Source organism: Pimephales promelas, chromosome 20 (assembly GCF_988280905.1).
Source record: "Pimephales promelas chromosome 20, fPimPro1.hap1.1, whole genome shotgun sequence".
Classification (NCBI taxonomy): Eukaryota; Metazoa; Chordata; class Actinopteri; order Cypriniformes; family Leuciscidae; genus Pimephales; species Pimephales promelas.
This window is the reverse complement of record NC_142788.1, coordinates 16,431,062-16,452,116: the sequence shown is the minus strand read 5'-3', so window position 1 is coordinate 16,452,116 and position 21,055 is coordinate 16,431,062. Positions and strand designations below refer to the sequence as shown.

General features: G+C 38.3%; 1 protein-coding gene across 3 annotated transcripts in view; it reads left to right on the top strand.

Annotated features, from left to right (window-relative positions):
- The first annotated feature begins 13,972 nt into the window (after window positions 1-13,972).
- The window catches only part of tafa1a (TAFA chemokine like family member 1a), a 45,208-nt gene continuing 38,125 nt past the window's right edge, over window positions 13,973-21,055 (top strand). The window contains exons 1-2 of one of the 3 annotated variants that reach the window (XM_039652854.2): window positions 13,973-14,420; window positions 15,067-15,196. In XM_039652854.2, the coding sequence (XP_039508788.1) occupies window positions 14,412-14,420; window positions 15,067-15,196 (139 nt within the window). In that variant the 5' untranslated portion in view covers window positions 13,973-14,411. The remainder of the gene's footprint in view (window positions 14,421-15,066; window positions 15,197-21,055) is intronic. The other 2 variants (XM_039652853.2, XM_039652850.2) reach the window with 2 other exon arrangements.

Here is a 21,055-nt window from a genome sequence, read left to right as displayed (position 1 = left end):
ACTTCATGGATGCTCCCTTTAGGAGAATAACTCACCTGACCGACAGCGCATGCCATTCAGGTTGTGTTAGCAATGGCTATGAGATGATGAGGCTGTGTGATCCTGTATTCAGGAGCATGAATAGAACATTAGAGCATGTTACATGACTGTTCTGAATACATAACACTAAACGAAGACAGACAGAGGCATCCAGAGAGCCATCTCCCCGCTCACTGAGCACTGGACTATGAAATGAACGCCTGTCCTCCCGCTCTTTGAAAGGCAGGTTCACTGGAAACTGGACAAAAGTGAATTTAATGGCGTCTGAATGATGAAGAACATGCCCTTGATTTGTAAAGCAGTGTCGAAAAAGGAACTTGGATGCAGTTATCAGATAATGAACCCAGGTTGGTGGGTGAAGCAGGTCCATATTTGTGGCTAATGTCTTGGCCAAGGTCCTAATCGAGTCCTGAACAATCTGGCCGGTGGAATGATCCACTCAACTTGAAGGGATAATTAAAGATAAAGGGCTCCCATCGTTCAACTCAACACTAATGTAATTGTGAAGGTTTAAAACAAAGAACAGTTCAGAGAGGTCATTACCTGTTGTTAATTTTCTTTGAAAACTCCTGCGGTGAAGTGGCTGCATCTTAACTTCACTCGTGGAGCGCTCGATCCATGTCAAAGTGCCGTTTCCTGTGACTGGAACAGAAAGTCAAATAAATGTTCATAGACAAGTACACCTCCAATGTGCTTCATGCTCTTTTGATTGTCCTTCAAGGCAAAAAAATACTTTTAGAGTTTGGTTCAGAGTAGATGACCCAGAGTAGATGTGTGTTTTAGCAAGATACTACATTTACATGGGAAAATTAATATTCAGTATTGAGAGAAAAATCTAGTAAAAACAGCGATATTGTAAAATATTAATTCAATTTAAAATAATGTTTTTCTATTTTAAAGAGGCTATATGCAGTTTTTTTCCCAAAATAAACATAACAATAGCCTTTTTATTTTACCATTTATGACTCAAACATCTCCTTATGAGCATACTGACACCTTGTCCGCTCACAGTGGGTGCACCTATAAGCCTGTATCCTATTTTTCCTATTTTCTGTCGGGTCGGACTTTTCCTGCGCTGTCTGCGGATGTGACGTCAAGCGCTGTTACGTATTTTCCGCAAAGCATCCAGGCGGCGCTACATTTGAAAAAATGCAGCGCGTCAAAAAGCTGGCCGATGCCCATCTTTATGCAAATGAATAAGGGCCTTCTCTATATGAGTTCGCATCTACCACGGATTTTTTTAGTGTAACAATGTGTTCAGCTGTACATTAACCATAGACATATACACCAGACCTCACCTTGGGGTTCTAAGCATGCGTCAAAACCGCCGCCATCTTGGAACAGGGGTCTTGTCATAGGAAGTAGCTAGGTAACCCTGCTATCTCTGCACCAGCAACAGCGGATTATCAGTGAATCCCAGTTGTCTCAGACGAACGTTTTATAAAACTTAGAATATTTGTATCTATTTTAACAGTTTTTTTAAATGTATATGCCATAATGTAGCAGCAGACTTTGATCATTAGTCTTTGATACTGATAGATATAGTTTAATAACTGCATGCAGAAATAGGGCTAAACATAATCTTCCCCAAAACAAAGTTTAATAGGTTGTTATGGTAAAAACAAGGTTTAGCGAATTATCCCCAGATTAATAATAAGCCATAATAAACAAGAGTTTGGTGAAAAAAAAGGAGGCAGAAGAAGCTTTTTTCAAATTGTTTTCCAAAAAACACTAAATGAATATGATCCATCCTAGTGGTTTAATGGGACCTTTCAGAGTACCTCTATATGTAACAGCTCTCACTTTGAACGAAGTCTGAATTGCTCTCACTCATTACTCCAAACACACACTCGCACACCAAGAACAAAAGAGAGAAACGTCTCTCAAAAGACCTCTGCTGTACAGTTCCTCTGAAAAATTGCAGACTTATCAACTGAATGATGATGGCATGTATCTATCAACAGGGCAATACGGGGCAGGGGAACGACAGCCTCTCCGCGCTCTGCCTTCTGCAGCAATGTGCCGTAAATTTCACAGGGCAATAATTATGAGTCTTTTCAGGGAGATAAAGGCAGGACCCTGTTTCCCAAAAGTAATAAACCTGACTCACGCACCCCTAGTTGAGGATGAAAAATGTTCCCCTGGCAACTGCGTTTGTCGTGCATGCTGGTTTTCCTCAACTGGCATGCTAGGCAAGCAATCTCCTTTCATCACAGGGAGAGAATGCAATTTCAGGGCTCATATCCACCAATTTTGTGTAACTCACATAAGGGAAGAAGGAATGTAAGCTGAAAAACATAATACAAGGTGGGGGGAAAAAACTGCACACTAAACACATCTCCTCTCGTAGGACTGTGAATACTCAACTTTTTGGTTAAAATATGAGATGCTCTAAATCGAAGACATTTCAGACTAAGAAAACAAAGATCTAAAAGAAAAACCCTGAGTCAAACGTCACATGATGTCAAGCCTGGTCAGACTTATGTGGCAGGAAGCCATTGGGAGGCTCGATGTTCCAGATACAATAAGACCTCCTAAAATAGACATCTTCTTCGGTCTAATCTTTGCCACTCTAGTTTCTCTTAGGAGAATGGCTCTTCTCCCTCCAAAATGGAGTTTGGCAAATTGGCGTGTGTTAAAAGAGAGCGGAGCCATTTTACATCAGCGTGTCCCTGCAGGCATGTTTCCACTGACAGGCCCAGTGCGAGATCTGTCCATCACCGCGTGCCTCTGCTCCTTTCCCTGCTGATACACGAAATGTCCTTCGTCCCTCATTCCACAAGACACAATCACACCAATACATCTGTTTTAGGGTAAGAAAAACGGGGACGGTTCAGGTTTGATCAGATGCAAACACCCCGATGTCATCTGTGTCCACCAAAAAAAAAAACTCTGAACAAAAACAAAAAATAATTCAACCATTAAACGCTTGTGTAAATAATCTTGCCGATGCGAGAAATAATTGTGCTGTCTGCTCTAGGTAGGTGCTTTGAGTCAGGAATGAAAGCCTCAGACATCAAGCAACGAACTCAGGGATTTCAAATGGTCTTGTGAAAGAAACAGACTGAAGCACAGTGACCTTGACATTTTCACTGCCACAGAAAGAGATGTATCTCACTTAATCAGGTAACCGGGAGCTTATGCATTGTTGAAAAGGTAAGCTGTTGATAAAGCACTTACCACCAGCAATGCAAATAATAGCTTAAACATGCACTGAATAAAATAACAAGAAAACTGTTATTTACCGCTCTTATATAAAGTGTTATTTACCACAGTTAAATAAAGAAGTAAATAGATTTTTTTTGCACAAACAAAGCACTTGTGTTGCTTCATAAAACTGAGGTTAAACCAATGAAGACACATGGATTACTTCGAATGATGTCTTTCCAACCCTTCTGGACCTTGAATGTGGTAGTTGAATAGCTCCCAATGGAGGGACAGAAAGCTCTCAGATTTCATCAAAAAATATCTTAATTTGAGTTCTGAAGATGAACAAAAGTCTTACTGTTTTGGAACGACGAGTTTTCATTTTTGGGTGAACTTACCCTGTAAGGTTTTTGCACACAAATTCAAATTATATAAAATGTAATAAATCAAACTAAATACACCATTTCAAGATGCAAGGTAGGTTTTACTTTAGGACATTATTCAAGCTGCCCAGTGATGTGAAGAGCCGAATGCATGTTGTTTGAACTATGAGACAACATGACATTAAAATATACACTATATACAACAGTTCAAAATGTAAGTAGTTTTTTTTTTTTTCAAAAGAAATTAATACTTTTGAAGAAATTTATATTTCTGTTTCATATAAATTAATCAAGTTCTGAAATAAATGCATCATGGTTTCCGCAAAAATCTTTAGCAGTAAATATTTCACAATATTGCAGTATTTTGATAAAATAAATGTTGCCTTGGTGAGCACAAGCCTTCTGTTAAAAACATAAAGAATTCTTACCGACCACAAACTTTTGAAAGGTAGTGTAGGTTTAAGAAAGAAGACACCCACACACAGACAGGCATTCACTTTTGCAGCTTGAACAAATCATTTTAAGTAGAAGGTATTATGGTATTGGAATACGAATCACTAAATTTGACAAAAACATCAGTTATTACAGTGCAAATAAAAATGGTTAAAAAGTGGAAAAAAGGTGAGGCCATTAATTCATGTTAAATGCTGGGGGAAAGCAAGTCAGAGTTTACATAACTTTACTAGCCTGGTTAAAACCAGACCATTCTCAGTTGTAACTGTAGCTTCATATACAAATCATTTCCAAAGGGGTGTCACCAACGGACGTAGCTCAAATGCCGCACACACCTAACAAGGCATGATGGATCCATGTTCTCATTCTGTTTATGCCACATTCTGACTCTACCATATGAATGTCTCAACAGAAATCAAGACTCATCAGACCAGGAAACATTTTTCCAGTCGCCTGTCCAAAACTGTCCAATTTTGATGAGCTCTTGTCAATTGTAGCCTCTTTTTCCTATTTGTAATGGAGATAAGTGGTACCCGGTGGGGTCTTCTGCTGTTGTAGCCCATCCGCCTCAAGGTTGTGTGTGTTGTGGCTTCACAAATGCTTTGCTGCATACCTCGGTTGTAACGAGTGGTTATTTCAGTCAAAGTTGCTCTTCTATCAGCTTGAATCAGTCGACCCATTCTCAACAAGGCATTTTCACCCACCGAACTGCCGCATACTGGATGTTTATCCCTTTTCACACCATTCTTTGTAAACCCTAGAAATGGTTGTGCGTGAAAATCCCAGTAACTGAGCAGATTGTGAAAAACTCAGACCGGCCTGTCTGGCACCAGCAACCATGCCACATTAAAAAAATTGCTTAAATCACCTTTCTTTCCCATTCTGACATTCAGTTTGGAGTTCAAGAGATTGTCTTGACCAGGACCACACCCCTAAATCCATTGAAGCAACTGCCATGTGATTGGTTGATTAGATAATTGCAACAGGTATTCCTCCTAATAATCCTTTAGGTGAGTGTATGAACTGATGCTGTCAAGTAAGCTTCATGCTTTCCCCATTGCGAACGTGCACTCCTCTAAATTGTAGTCTACTGTAGTCATATCATGTTAACAACAACCCTTTAGAAAACAGAATTTCTTTGTGGATTCTCTTGATCTGCTTTTTCCATGTTTCTTTGACTAATCTGACTAAGTGTGTAAGTCCCACGCACGCTGCACGCGAGTTAACCATGTTCGACACATTTAACTGGGAGTGACGCCGCCCACACTGTTTTTATCCGTGTTTTAAGCTTTGGAAACGGAAAGAACACAACTCCTCTAGACAATCTCTTGGGGTACCTAGTGTCCGATTTACAAATGCTGTGGGCACACCACTTCACCATCTAGCTTGGAGTCAATGTTTGATGGACGTAGTAACGGTTGCCATGATGTGTGATTGGACAATGGCTGTTTTGAGGTAGGGGCCGTGAAAGGTCAATTCTAATATTACTGATCATCTAAATGCACTTTCATGCAAAGGCTTAAAAAAATCCCTTTGCGTGAATAGAAGCTCTTGAGATTGCTTTTCAATCTCAGGAAAGCATCACTTCCAATCTTATGACATCATCAAAACATCAAAGTCAAACAGTGTTAGAGTGTCCCTGTCCAGAGTCGTTCAGTCCCTGTCCACCATCTTAAAATGTCACTTAGACCTCTTACAGGCTCAAATCACTTTGTGACTTTCACTTTCACAGGCCTCTCAAAACCCATTTAGATGAGAGTCTGAGTGAAAGGGCAAAGCTGTGACTCAACTTCTACAAACACAAAAGGGTGGAACAAACACTGATCTCAAACATTTCCTCGTGTAAAATGTCCATACACTGTGGGTAAACCCAGATTTTGTTTCTAATTAAACTTACGAGTGATAATTACATATTCTTTTATGTTTATGTAAAAACCTGCTATCATTACTAAACAACATTAGTTGTTTGGCCTCGCACAGGCCAAAGCACAGGCCTCGGCAGCAGATGGTATTGAGAGTTAACAGAGGTTTAGATTTTGATGAATTATTATTATTATTTTTTTTGGCTCTTGCCCTTGACATTTGAACATTAGTTTTTCTCTGGCTGCTTTACCTGTGTGATTAAAAGGCAAAATTGTTATAGCAAAAAAAAGCCAAGAGTAAAGTGATCCAGTGATGACTGCATATTGATGGCGTCATCAATAAAGATTATAAGTCATTAGCACCTCATTTCATCTAGAGTTTAATCTCGTATAATCTGGGCCTTCCATGTGATTGATAAGAAAATCCTGTGATTTTTACTGTTGGAAATTCAACAGAATTGTAATAATTTGAACAATTGTAAAAACATTATTGTTATGATTTACAGAGATGAACCCAAGCGCAGACAGGATGCTTAACACATACACACTTATAGGACAAAACTATGGAAAACAAAAGCCACATTACGCGATTTTGACTCATAATATCTTGTCGTGTCGTGAACAACAGAAACATGTCAGACTACACGTTGCTACACTGTCCTGTGTTCAGAAAAAAGTTTAAAAAAAAGAGAGAAAACCCGACAATGGACACATTCCTGGATTGTCCGAAGAGCAAATCCTCGAAAGAGAACTTGAGATAAAATATTGTTTTCTTATATATTTTTACTTTTAGTTTTAACGTTAGCACCATCGTCTCTCTTTCGTTTCGCCATTTTTTAAAGTTGTGTACGGAAAAAGCTTCTGTGCTCCTATTGGTCAACCTCATACATGTGACGGAACTGTCGTGGAAGACCGTTAAAAAAATAAAACATGCTAGTCTTTTTGTCGTGAAGCATCGCAGACATAGGTTGGCACACTACACGAGATGATACGATCGAATCTTGCGTCCCAATGCCTGTTGTCGTTTACAATTCCCCATGACACCCTACGTCAAACGGATCGTGCCAAAATCGGGCTAAAATTGTTAAAATGCCATGTTATTTTGTCACACATAGACATGAAAAATCAGCATATGAATCTTAACAATGGTGACACTCAAATGAAAAGCTTCATGTTGCAATGTATGCTGGGTTAAAAATTTTAGAATGTGAACTAATGATTTTCAGTAAAGACTACTAATGTGAACTTAATTTGGCTACTGCACCCACTTAACATTACTATATTAAAAGTCAACAGTCAAAAGTCATGTTTAGTTTCAGCTTGCGTAAAAACTAAAGTGGTATAGGGCAACGGGTTTCCACGTGATTTGAGAGTAAATTCAAAAAAATCGGGTTAAGAGTGTATCTTCTCTAGTAATCTGCTCCTGAATGATATTATACAGGGAACTGTTCATAAACATACAGTATGCCCTCTATTGGTGATATTCCATGAGAAAATGGCTAATAGGGCATGTGATTTAAGGTTCATTAGAGTGGAGTGAAGACCAGAAGCTGGAGCAGATGCTCTCTCTGGAGATGTTCATCAGCATTCTGGAGTGAACCTCTGCAGTCATATTCCATTCCATCTGCCTGCTTCTGTCTTTCAGCAGCAAATGGAGCACCTAGGTCCATTAATTCTCAAACAACCGCTCTGCACTTCCAAATGCTTCCAAACAAGGGCATCCATTGTGGACTGTCCATTAAAGCATATTATCTGGGCCAGTCAAAAGTGACAGCAATTGAGGTACACAGAAGCAAGGATGAAGCAATGTGGTGTGACGTGATATGAGCTGTAAAACTCTTTTTGTAACACGACAGGATGAGATAGACTTTGCCTCTTAGGGCTCGTTCACAAACACGTTTTTGCTTTGAAAAATGCGAGACGCGAACAGCGGAATGGGGAAAAAAATGCTAGGTCTCAAGACTTGTTTTTAAAAGTGATTTTAATCGGAGCGTCACGTTTTTAGAACTCCGTGTCATGAGCGAGACCCTGCAAAAGACGCAAGACATGAGCACGTGTTTGTAGTGCAGTGGAATGGAAAAATGCGTTCTGTGTGAACATGATTGCATGATTGGACAAGAGAAGACGTGAGATTCTGCAGTTTCACCCTCAGCACTGTGTTTGGGTCAATGACATGGCACAATTTTTCTCCTCCGGATACATTAATTTATATATTATTACCAAGAATAAACAGGAGTCAGTGTTTTTTTAGGATTCATTGATGAATAAAGTTTGAAAGAACAGCATTTTTGAATATATTTGAAATGGGAAACTTTTATAACATTATAAATGTCTTAAAGGGATACTCCACTTTTTTTGGAAATAGGCTCTTTTTACAACTCCCCCAGAGTTAAACAGTTGGGTTTTACCGTTTTTGAATCCATTCAGCCGATTTTCTGATATTTAGAGGAATAACAGTAACCAGACAGTTTCTGGTCCCATCGACTTCCATAGTAGGACAAAATATATACTATGGAATTCGATGGGATATTCTTCTGTTATACTTCTATATATCAGAAAATTGGCTGAATGGATTCGAAAACGGTAAAACGAAACTGTTTAACTTTGGGGGAGTTGTAAAATGAGCCTATTTCCAAAAAAAGTGGAGTATCCCTTTAACTGGCACTTTTGATCAATTTAATGCATCCTTTCAGAATAAACGTATTACTTTCTATGAAAAAAAAAAAAATTACTGAGCCCTGACTTTTGAAACATAGTGTATATTTTTTTGACATAAAGCAAAAAATGGAGGAAAAGTAGTTAAGAAAAATAGTCTCATTAAATGAAATACTTGAAATGAGAATGTTATGAAGTAGTTTATAATAATCTTTATTGTTATCATTTCTTTAAAACAATTAACCGAACTATGAAATACTTTTGTCGACCAAATCAAAGTCCAACAAAAATTCTCTTAGAATACCAGATAACTTTAGTTTAAACTGTTAGTTCAGATGGTCACTTTTTTTTTTTTTACAGTTTCTATATTTAATTCTGTCTTGAAAATCTTTTAAACCATACAAAACAAAAATGAACACAAGGAGGTCATTTCTAATAACTCGATTTTTCTTTTTTTAAAGACACTTCTATGTCATTGACCCGATTGTGTAGGATTCATTTTGCTCTATTTCTAATGTGCAACCACAGCCATTGCCTGTGGGAACAACAGCAACGGACAAAGTGCAAATGCTTGGTTAAAGTACAGCATATGCTCACACTTGCTCTCTCTCCTCGATTGAGCCGCAACCAATTAGAGCTGATAGGCTTCTGCAGTTGAATACGCAGGAGCCGTCCACTCAGCAGCGGTGCTGAACGGACTGAGGGAGGCTGCTGCTGCTGCTGCTGTCAATGGTACTGAGGATTATCTATATCCAGTACTGGCTAAAATGGCCATTGACAATCACTCCCTGGATGGGATGACCATTTTGTCATCCCCTCCAGCTCCTTCCATCTTCCTTACTCTTTTCATCAAGTCCCTCTCATCCTTTCTCAGACACCACTTGTCAGTGAGATGTACTACGTGGTAAGATGAGTGTGTCCAAGTGTGTGTGTGAGGCCCACGGGGTATCTATCCCTCCATTGAGAGATCAGAGCAGGTGCCAGATGCCTGGAGCTCATAAGAAAAGAACATCATATTTTTCAGCTCACCTACAGCTCCTCGGTGCCCACACTTATCCGGTTAACTCACTTACTGCCGACAAAACCTGCTCACTGCACACTACACCACAGTTACAGGAGTCTTGTCTCACACGTCACGTGGTGCGAGCACTTCTCAGGGATGCTTTATGTTGTTCATAATGCTGTTTGACAGAGGTCTCGAGTTCATGAACACAGCATTCTTATGCCGCAGAAGGTATAGAATAAACCAGAGCGACTTGAGGACAAGTGACAATTTATCATTTGCCGTTGAGTTCAGCAGACTGGAGCAGAAGAAACGCAAGCCACGTTTCTCTCAGACAAGATATTAAAACGTGTTAAATTATTTAACCGTGGCCTCTTGACCTAAACATGCTCAGTCAGACACGACGTGCAGATATGAGATGTTTAATCAGACTTTTCATCACACCTGGCTGGCTTTGGTAACTGGCGTTTCAGAAACTCTTACACCATTTGAAATTCACCTGTCATCCACTGACTTTCCCTAATGAATCTAAAAATCCATTTAGAGGACTAGATTCACATGGATGACGTTGACGAGGATGACGAGATCCAATGCAAATCCCTGGCAAACCAAAAAAAAAAAAAAAAGTGTAATCTAATTGAGCATATTCACAGCAAGGACGTGTGGAGGAAAGAGCAAAGTGTTTTTTTCTGCTGTCATTAGTAATCTCTTCAGGGCAGGTAGGAGAAGTCACTGATGGGAGAACCGGCTGAGAGATAGACTGTGTTAGAAGTGAGATAGTGTATCTAGCAGGTTCACTGTGAAATGTAACTGTCAGCCATTAGAAAGAATCAGAGGAGAGAGATTTGTGCTCATGAGATAATGAGTTTCAATCTAATTCCATTGCATACAGAAATCTTCTCATCCGACTGACGTGTAATTCTCCCACTGGCGGTGGAGGTATTGACATACGCATTTCCTTTGATTTCCCTTTTGTTAAAATCCACATCAATCACACCTCAAAATGTGTAAATATTTCAAAGTTTCAATGCGCTCATTATGAAAAGCCTGCTTTATCAGCACTATAGCACATTTCTGTTTCTCTCTCTCTCTCTCTCTCTCTCTCTCTCTCTCTCTCTCTCTCTCTCTCTCTCTCTCTACAATACCACCAGTTCTCTAGTTTCCTCTGGGATTTGTCGTACATGGTCCCCTGGTTTTGCTGAAATGTCTTTATTTCAGTGTTACCCAAAGAATAACATCTTGATTCTGAATTCCCTTGGCAATATCCTGGTGCTTTGTCTCTCTAAACACACCTCATAGATTAAGGGTAACAAGGGAATCAGGAGAAATGCTGATGCTGTACTATTTCACCAGGTTTATCTTCCTAAAATCACTGACGTGCTGCTCTCTTAATAAAGCTTGATAAAAAAAATATCACAAGCAATTCAAAAGTCCAGAGATTTTAGAACATACAGAGGTTTAGGTTTTTGTAAAAAAAAATATATTTTTTTATATTTAGTTTTTAATCAAAGATTTTGAAACTGAATTTAATCCATTCATTTATTCATAAAATTCACAGCATTAAAGCTATTTTTTTTTCCTAAAATGCCTTATAAACATCACATTTACCAAAAAAAAAAAAAAAAATCTCAACCAAAAACACATCTTTTGTGTGATGTCAAACCGATGAAAATCATTACGCTACACGAGATCCTTAAAAATTCACTGTAAGAAAGTATTCCCTATTCATCTCTTGCAAAAGCATATACTTTATTCAAATCTATTTGACCTCTTCAAAAAATTATGTTTTTTCATTGTACCTCTACATAAAAAGCCACATGCACGCCAATGGCAATGTTTTTGAAATGTATCACAAATGCTGTTGAATGATGTGTCCAACATATCAATGCATTTTATAGCTCATTTTGCAAAAACTTTGTTTTACCATTACAAACTCAGTGTAAAGCATGCTTGCTGTTTTACACTGTACTGTAAAAATGCTATGGTACTGTTAATTAATTTTATGGTAACTTTCCTTACTCTATATGGTGAAAATGTTTAATATTGATTGAATGGGACATTTCATGTAATTTTACAATAAGATACTGAATTTACAATAAATTTCACCTGAATTTGACATATTTTATAGTGTAAGTGAGTACAGTGAAATTAGCTAAATGTGCACACAAAAAAAAAGAAAAGAAAAAAATCCTGGTGCAAGTTCTTGCCTTTAAATGCAAATTCTGTACACAAGCGTTAATGTATTTGGTTTAAATGTTTAGTGGATTAGAGCTGTTTTAAATTATTAAATGTTCCAGGGAATAATGAATGGAACAGGACTAAAACTCATTTTTAATCAGATTCTGACAGGAGTTGAAATTCATTGGTTGTAAATAGGGTACTTGATTTCACCAAATACCACATGTTCCTGGATCTTTTCAATTAACCAATCAGATTTGATGGACAAGTTTACAGTTTATGTCAAGTTTAGGCTTAGAACCAGGGTGAGGTGAAGTACTACATTTTGGGACAGGAATGTTGATCAAGGATCAACAAAATATGTTGATCCAGGAACATGTCTTACTTTTCAAAATCTATTTAACTATTTAAGAGACAGCTCTAAAACCTACTTCACAATTAATGGTTTGGATGTAGTTGTACAGGGCCTTTAAAGGGAGAGAGTAACATTAAGATGTTGACAAAAGACAAAATAAGCTTGTACTTGTCCAAAATCCGAACTCAAACTCGACAGAAGAAAACTCCAGTTGGCAGAGAGAGGCTGAAGGTCTGAGTTCAGACAGCTTCAGGAGTCCTGGTTTAGCAATCTACTCCCTAAAGTGAGAGGGTATATAGAGCTGTTCCTCTCGAGTAGACAAACTCCACTCAGAGAAGCGCTGTCTTTTTTGTAGATACCTGTTATACAGAAGGACTGCAATGACTATTGTTTAGTGGGAGGGATATCAGGTTCAGAGCAGCCAGCAGGTGGAAGCGAGTCAGTAGGCAGGCTGAGTGGGATTTCTCCAAGGTTGTGATGGTTTCCAGCAATTTCACAACACATAACCATGGTCTGAGGGTCTGCTTTACAAACGAATAAAGGAGCATCAAATCCCATTACAGGCAACCAAAGGTGGTAAAGCTTAAGGTGGAATACTGGACTGGAATCCATTTTTCCAGTCTTCAACTACCCCATTTTGGTGAGCTCTTGCAAATTGTAGCCTCTTTTTCCTATTTGTAGTGGAGATAAGTGGTACCCGGTGGGGTCTTCTGCTGTTGTAGCCCATCCGCCTCAAGGTTGTGCGTGTTGTGGCTTTACAAATCCTTTGCTGCATACCTCGGTTGTAACGAGTGGTTATTTCAGTCAAAGTTGCTCTTCTATCAGCTTGAATCAGTCGGGTTATTCTCCTCTGACCTCTAACATCAAAAAGGCATTTCCCCCCACAAGACTGCCGCATACTGGATGTTTTTCCCTTTTCACACCGTTCTTTGTAAACCCTAGAAATGGCGGTGTGTGAAAATCCCAGTAACTGAGCAGATTGTGAAATACTCAGACCGGCCTTTCTGACACCAACAACCATGCCACGCTCAAAATTGCTTAAATCACCTTTCTTTCCTATTCTGACATTCAGTTTGGAGTTCAGGAGATTGTCTTGACCAGGACCACACCCCTAAATCCATTGAAGCAACTGCCATGTGATTAGTTGATTTTATATTTATAATTACAAAGGCATGTATGCATGTTCTCATTAATACTAAAAAAAATCTTTTAGTTTTACTGCTGTTTGCAGTTATAACCAATTAAAACCAAACGATTTACCACGTAAAATATATCAGACACTGTCATGTTTGTCACTGTTACAGGACAAATACCATTTTCCAATTTCGTGCATGCTTTACATATATTTATTCAAGATAATTTGAGATGTCTTTCAAATAAATGAGGCCACAACCAAAAACAACTCATTTTTCTAATCTCAAAATTCAACTGATTTGATGAGACTATATTTCCACATTAATTTTTTGGACCTTCTTATTGTATCTCAAGTCTATTGTCTGTAGCGGTTGTGGGGAAAAAAACACAGTAAAAGGTTTTTTGTGCATAACAGTGTTGCTTAAGCAATTTGTCTGTGACATGCAAGTGACTCCAGGTCTGTCAAGGTCTGGGGCTCAATTACAAGCTGAGGAAAAGAGCTTAAAAACCGGCGACTTCCTGAGATCACAACCAATCTGTTTGCATGTTGAGCGAAAAATATCGACCCTCAGCAACTCAAGGGGGATTCGTGTTGCTCTAAAAACATTTCTTATAAATGTCAGTTCAACATCACCCATTGGAAAGTTATACTACGACACAAATGCCCGGCATCATTTCCCAGTTTCAGGCGGCTGTTAGATCAAGGCAGGTTTTAGATGAGAGATCACATATAGCTTGAAGCAAGGAGCTCTCGCGTATCGGGAAAAATTATTATGTGCAAAGGAGGGAGAGAAAGATTGAGTGAGGGACTAAGAGAAAGAGACAGAGAGAAAGTGTGTGAGGGAGAAAGAGATGAAATGGGAGAGTGACATGAGAGAAGGAGAGAGGGAGGGAGGAAGAGAGAGAGAGTACCGCCCTTCAGTTGTGTTTAAATGTGAAGCGGAAAATCATCTCTGTGGCTCAGGGGAGTGAAGAGGCGATTCTAGTGTTAGAGCGGGTTTGCCGTGTTTTAGATCATAGCGCTCTCTCGGTCTTTCGCTCTTTGTTTGTCCTACAGTGTCCCTGATTTCAGCTTCAGGCTTCAAAGTGAGAAGAACTGAGAGTTTCTACAAGACAACAATACCTGGACCCGGGAATATCTAGACACCTCGCAATGGATGGATTGAGGACAAAGTATTGAGTTCTCCTACGACTGTCCCTGAATGACACAGGTACAGTAGAACAAGCTTTATTTTCCTCTTTGCATCTGATTCAATAGCAATTGTTCAGAAAAAAACAAATATAAAACGTTTTTACCTTGATGCATGGAAAATGTTTTTTTTTTTTATTCAGATCAGCATGAAAACCGTGAGCTGGTCTCGCATTCAGTGATTATTAGAAGCTTCATTAGGAAGCATATGCCGTGAGACTGAATGCCTGGCTTTTTTCACAAGTTCTCCAGACATTTTTATAGTACTATATTATGACATTCAATTTCAGTTCACGCTATCTGAAGAAATTGTGACTGCTTAGTCACAACTTCTATTTATTAATACAAATAAACAATTGGAGACATTAGGTTTGAGGCTTGCTGTCAGGTAGCGAGGAAAAGAAACCGAGTAGCACTTTCATCTCTAAACGTGGCCTAATAGACACACTTCAGTCTACATGAAGACTGGAGCTGTGAAAGATTTCCTCTAGTTCTGTCAGACTCTCTCACGCACACATAAAAGATGATTTATTTTCAGATTGAATTTGAAATTTCAGGTCTGAATGCACCTTATGGCATTCACTGCACTTATGTAGGAGTAAATTGAAGTGAGAGGAAGAAATCAAGGCGTTACTGACCGCTCGCTCGCTCGCTCTGTCTATCTTCAGAGGAGTGTTGGGATGTCGTGGCTGGTGTGGGTGTGGGTCAGTGTGACAGTCCTGCTGATGTGTGAGGCCACTTTCTACGAGACCATCCAGCAGCACCTGGCCCCTCCTGGAACCAACATACAGATCCTCGGTGAGTCCTTCCTTCTGTCCAGCTCCTGCTTCATCGTCCACTCTGACTTTTCTTTTTTTAAATCTCTGTGGGGGGAAAAGTTCAGGAATGCATTTATCAGGGTGGGCTGCACCATAAAGGATTAAACTGAGTTTTATCTACTACTTCAGATGCATCACACTCAGGGGAGGATCTAACGGGACGGCAACTGCAACCCTAAGAAAAAGCATTGCCACCCACCTCAGCAGGGGTGCGTCCATGTCCTTAAAGACAGTGCACCGCAAAATAAGAGAGGCTGTTCACTGCAGAGCTAATGGGTGGAGCTTAAAGGTCCAACCACACCATACAGTATAACCCTACCCATAACCCGAACCCTTAACATTTATAGGCCATGCTCCACCCATTAGACCCACAGAGGTGGAACTGGATGTCATGATTCTATAGTGAGCACCACTTAAAAAATAATGGCAAAAAAACACGTCTTTCCATTAATTGTGCTTTCTTGGTTCTTTATGAGTTCTTGGTTTTTCCATTTGTTTGTGAATCGGAAAATGACTGCTTCTTGGTTAACTCAAAGGTCTCCTGAGAAATGTAATCTCATCCGGATATGTTTTGTCCGGGATTTCGTTTTGTTTGGCGAGTTCATTTTCCGACCGCCCCCCTCCACTTTCATTGTGGATATAAGCCTTTTTGCAGTCTAACGGAAAAATGTAATGAAATTAATTGGAAGATCCTGAACACGGAAACTGGTAGCAGAGTTTAGGTTAGGTAAGAATTTAATCTTTATTAACTGAACTGAAAAGTTTGAAAGATAAAATTTATGCTGGCTTGTTTTAAAGCCAACTTAAAGTCTTGTTTAAAAAATGGCAAATAATTTGATGTTGGGTCAGAACTGATAGATGTTCTGGGTGCAAAGGTGTTGTTAGGTGTGGTTGCTAGAATATTCTGGTTGGTTGCTATGCCCTTGCTATACAGCTGATGGGATGTTGCTACAGTATATGGTTGGCCTTCCATAACATCCACATGAAGGCATTTCCACCTGTTAATAACAGAAACACATCGTTTGCAAAACTGATCCAGTCTCAGTGGTTTGATATTTTGCCATTTCTTTCTAATATTAGCATAGCCAATTCAAATTCAAAGCTTTTTTTTTCTCTTAAACTTGCATCAATACTTGTGATTTTTACTATCCATTTACATTTTATTAATAAAACTACTTTTTAAGTAGTAGTTATTACAAGCTCATACATTTAGAATCTTTTGATGTTTTTGATATACAGTGTTTTTGATTGATTTGGTGCCCTACATATTGACATTTTGTTATTAATTTTTAAACAGTATAGATTATTATTTGTGAATAGACAGTGTATGTCAGGCCATAAGTCCACTAAGGCACTTGCTTTGGTGTTGCCACCCTTCACAGACCTCATGCCGCCCATTTGCCATCCTTTCTAGATCCACCCCTCATAACATTAAACCCTTTAAAAATAAACAAGGGTACATTTATTCCATAATATTCTGCTTGGTTTCAGTTTAGCCTTGTCCTTATACTTTATATAGCTGCTCCAGTACTTTAAACTTACATTTAAATTTTAAAATGGTTAAATGATCAGTTCACTTAAAAATTAAAATTCTGTTATTACTCACCCTCATTTAGTTCCAAACAAATACGACTTTTTTAATCTTTGTAACAAGTGAAGATATTTTTAATATTATCTATACTTTGAATATTATTATATTATTCCAATATGACATATAATATAACTATTTTAATATTAATATTCTCTATTTTTTGTCCATTCATTGAAAGTCCACGATGATGTCACTTTAAAAACAGTGACATTTTAACATCCTTGTTGAGTAATAGCCTAATGTAATGCAATAGAATTAACTGATAAAACTGACTGGAACTACCTATGCACTAAACGATTTTAATGTACACACTATTTCAATATTTTTTTATGCAGTAAAATGTAAACATTATTATAATACAATATAATATAATCCTTATGTATACGACACTCAAAAATGGAAGATTTGTGTCAGAGTATTTGTATTGTTAGCTTTTTTTTCCTACTGTTTACTTGCGTTGGTTAATTCACCATGGTGGGCAATCAAAATGAATTGCAGGTGAAGGTTTTAACCACTGGTTTGTTTGGCAGTGTATTATTAAGTGGTGCAAAACAACTTCAGCAAATCCTGTGCTTAATTTAATTCTCATTGGATGCAACTAAGATTCCGGAAAGTAGACACACAGGGGATGGATTGCTAGCACAGATCTTCTGAACGTAATGTTTGCGGGACAGAGATTTGGACATTTATCAATTGGCAGCCCAACACAGTACCAGAATTGTTTTGATCGTTTCAAGCTTGCGATAGCCAATAATTCACTGCACACAACACATTGTGGTCAGTATTAAATGAAGTCTGGGTCATTATTTTTTAAGTTTGCATTATTTTGATGATGCTTTTCAAGGGGGGCATTTCAAGAAACTGCTTAATTTGGCTAGATTTAACCTACTGTTAATGTAAAATATATTTGCAATAAAATACTGCAGTTTTATGGGAGACATCTTTTGACAACAGCAGCATTTTTTCATCCCTATAAAATGTTGATAAGACATTTACTGTGCTATCTGTTAGTTGTATTTTTTGTTTTGTATTTTTGACATTGCCTTTTTAGTATTTTATCCCTATTGGGACATGTAAAGACCTACTTCTCTCTGACCTCAGAGTAGTTTTCAATATTAGTTGATAATAAATTCTTGCAAATGTACCTACACTGCATCCTCAATAGTGTATTTATGTTGCTATTAAACCAGTCATGAGTACGAATGAAGTTTTATCTAAAAAACCCCAACATATTTACATATTTGAGGAATGTAGGAACAAATAATAAAGTGTCCATCACAGTAAAAATCAGTCTCACTTTCACAGATCAGGTCAAGAGGATATGAGACATTTTTTATCACAATGTAAGTCAATTACGAAATCCTGTTTATCTAATATCTTGACGGTCTGGGGTGGTTTAAAGGTTCACCTCAATTGAAAGCGCGAAGGCTTCTTGTAACCTCACACCTTCAAATGAGAGGGCAAAAAGCAATTCGAGATCACACCACTTACCTTAACTAATCTTGCTAGAGGCACTTTACTGGGATTGGATCCTGAATTGGAATTGATTTTATTGTACAGACTTTAGAACAATTATAGAGGTACATGCTATTCTTGATTCAAAGCAGCACATCAGAGGAGTTTTGCCACCATTGACAATAAATGCTTTGACTATTTAGATATGACCGATTTAGCTTCAATGCCATTCAGAGCGTAGATAGAGCAATGTTCGTAAAGCTAGTCCTGACTCCTGACTAAATAATTGAGCTGCAGCCGAGAGGCTTATCAGAGAACAACAGTATTTCTTAATCACGTTCATCCTAAATGGAGGGCTATTGTGGCCCACTGAGCACTCGGGGGGATTCCATTACCTCCAAATCTGAGTATCAAAGCAGATCAGCAAAATGCACAGATTGGGCTTTTATGAGCTTTGGTGACATTTCTAGAAATTCACATTTGTTGCTGGATGGAATGAATGGACAGAGATTACATTTAAGTGTCCATATGTTCTCTCAAAAGACAAACAATTCTGAGGCATTTAGATGTTTCTTGACTGGAGTATGAAAGCAGTATAGAATATCCCCCATTCTGCTCCAAAATGATTATTTCTTCACAAGATATCATAATTCATGGTTATATTTTCTGCAATACTTGGTTTACAGAGGTTGGAATTTGAGATATCACCGTTTTCCAAAACCATCTTTATTGTATCGCTTCTCTTCTCATTTTCCTGTATGAAAAACACAAACAACCAGCACCGAAGGTAGACCTAAGATGCATTTGCATGTTGTAAAAATGTCAGGCTCAGCAAACACTCTGTCAAACTGTCAATCACGCAAGAAAAACTGTTTAAAGGCCAGCCAAACTGACAACCTCTGCTTTCAAACCTTGTGATTATGTGAATATTTTGCTGTAATGACAACTGTGTCCTGCAACCGTAATGCTTTTTCAAGACAGGGCGAGATTGTGGCTTTGGAGAGGGAATCGGAGTGTGTATGTGTGCTGTATTAGAAAGAGATATTTGTAGTAGTCAAAGTATCGAGTGCTTTGAGGCTGGTGGATTGTCCTGAGTATCAGGGTTGACGGGTCATGAATTGTTGCGGCACCTTTGCTTTCGCTGAAAACATCAATGTGACTAGTGACCAAGATTCCATAGGAAAATGTGGAAAACGGTGTTGTTTGTGAAACTGATTAACTGATGTTTTTGTCCATATTGAGAATTTTAAGTTTGTATTTGAATTTCAAAAGGAGGTCGAGGTTTATAGATTTATGCAGTATTGATTATTATGCGGTATAAAGTGCACATATTAATGTGCCAAGATGCTATGTCGCATGGCAACTGCAAACAGTCTATAGTTCGAAAAAAATGAACTAAATTTAAGCAATAAGATTTGAAAAGATAAACAAAATCGACTTTAATATGTTTCTGACCTTTTTAAATGTCTCTGTGTTGTCTTTCATGCCAAATACTTATATTTAACTAATTACCTCAATCAACCATAATACTATAGACTGTTGCCAAATAATTACCATGAAGCAGTTTCTTGTGGCTTATTGCTTTGATAAATTGAATGCAAAGGCTGAATAGAGATGAAAAAAATTTCAATTCTCAATTATTGTAGCTATATGCATTGAAACACCATGCCTATGGTGTTTTAATTTGACTATGTGATGTCTGTACATCAGCTGCTCTGTGGGCTCAAGGGTCCTGACTTACTTGCTGCTGAGATGCAAATGGATGATTTTATGTATTTTAAATGTAGAGATGGGTGAGAAGTGAGGGACGGAGAGTGAAAGACAGACGGAGAGACAGACAGAGAGAGGAACGTGTAGCGCTTTTCACAGATGTGCTGCCGGCTGTTCTTGCTCTCCGGCTTAGACAGACAGATGAGGATGGGTGATTCATGAGACCAGGTCTTTATTCAGTACTGACAGCTGCAACAGCACTAAGCAAATTGTGTTTGCCATGCATGCATAGCTGCCATGTTTTAGTGTTATGAGTCTGAACTCTCCAGATGTAGAAAATAACCCATCTCTAACAAACCGAGACCTGAACTAACTCTCTAAAGTCCATACAAACAAATACACACACACACAGTTTCTCGGGGCCCTGGGAGAACATCACTAAGGCCAAGGACATGTAGGCTATTATAAAAACATTCATACTGGAATCGACCAGTGTAGATCAGAGATTAAAGTGCAAGTGTTAATAGTAGACTGGCGGCTAACTGTATTATGTTAAAAATAACAGCAGTCTAATCCGATTACTGCAGTTCTGCTGCCTCTTTACTTTTACAGCAATACAACTGTGATGTATGAACACCTTGCTGTGGTTTTAGAGGGCAGATATCATATCAATCTTGCTGAGTTTCTGGGAAATATAGATTGTCTGTCAGATTCACTTTACTTTGCTAGCTCCTTGATCAATGCGTCTCTTGCTGGACATGTGAAAATGCATGAGACACGCCTATATGAATCAACATGCACCCGGGCATAGTCATTAGCAATCAGATGCTCAACCTCAAGCCACATCTCCATTCATAAGAGCAAGAACACATTTGCTTGAAAGGACTGCATGCTTTTAACAATCTTAGGAATGGTTGGATGACTATTCTATTGTTAAAATGCATAAGGAGTCTTATGTTTGTGATTTTGAGATGGAAAATAATTCCAAAAAAAAGGACAATTAAATTGAATAAATATAAATATTAACGAGGTTTATTTTAGTAAAAACACCATGAAGATGGGAGACATCTGCAGAGTTATAGT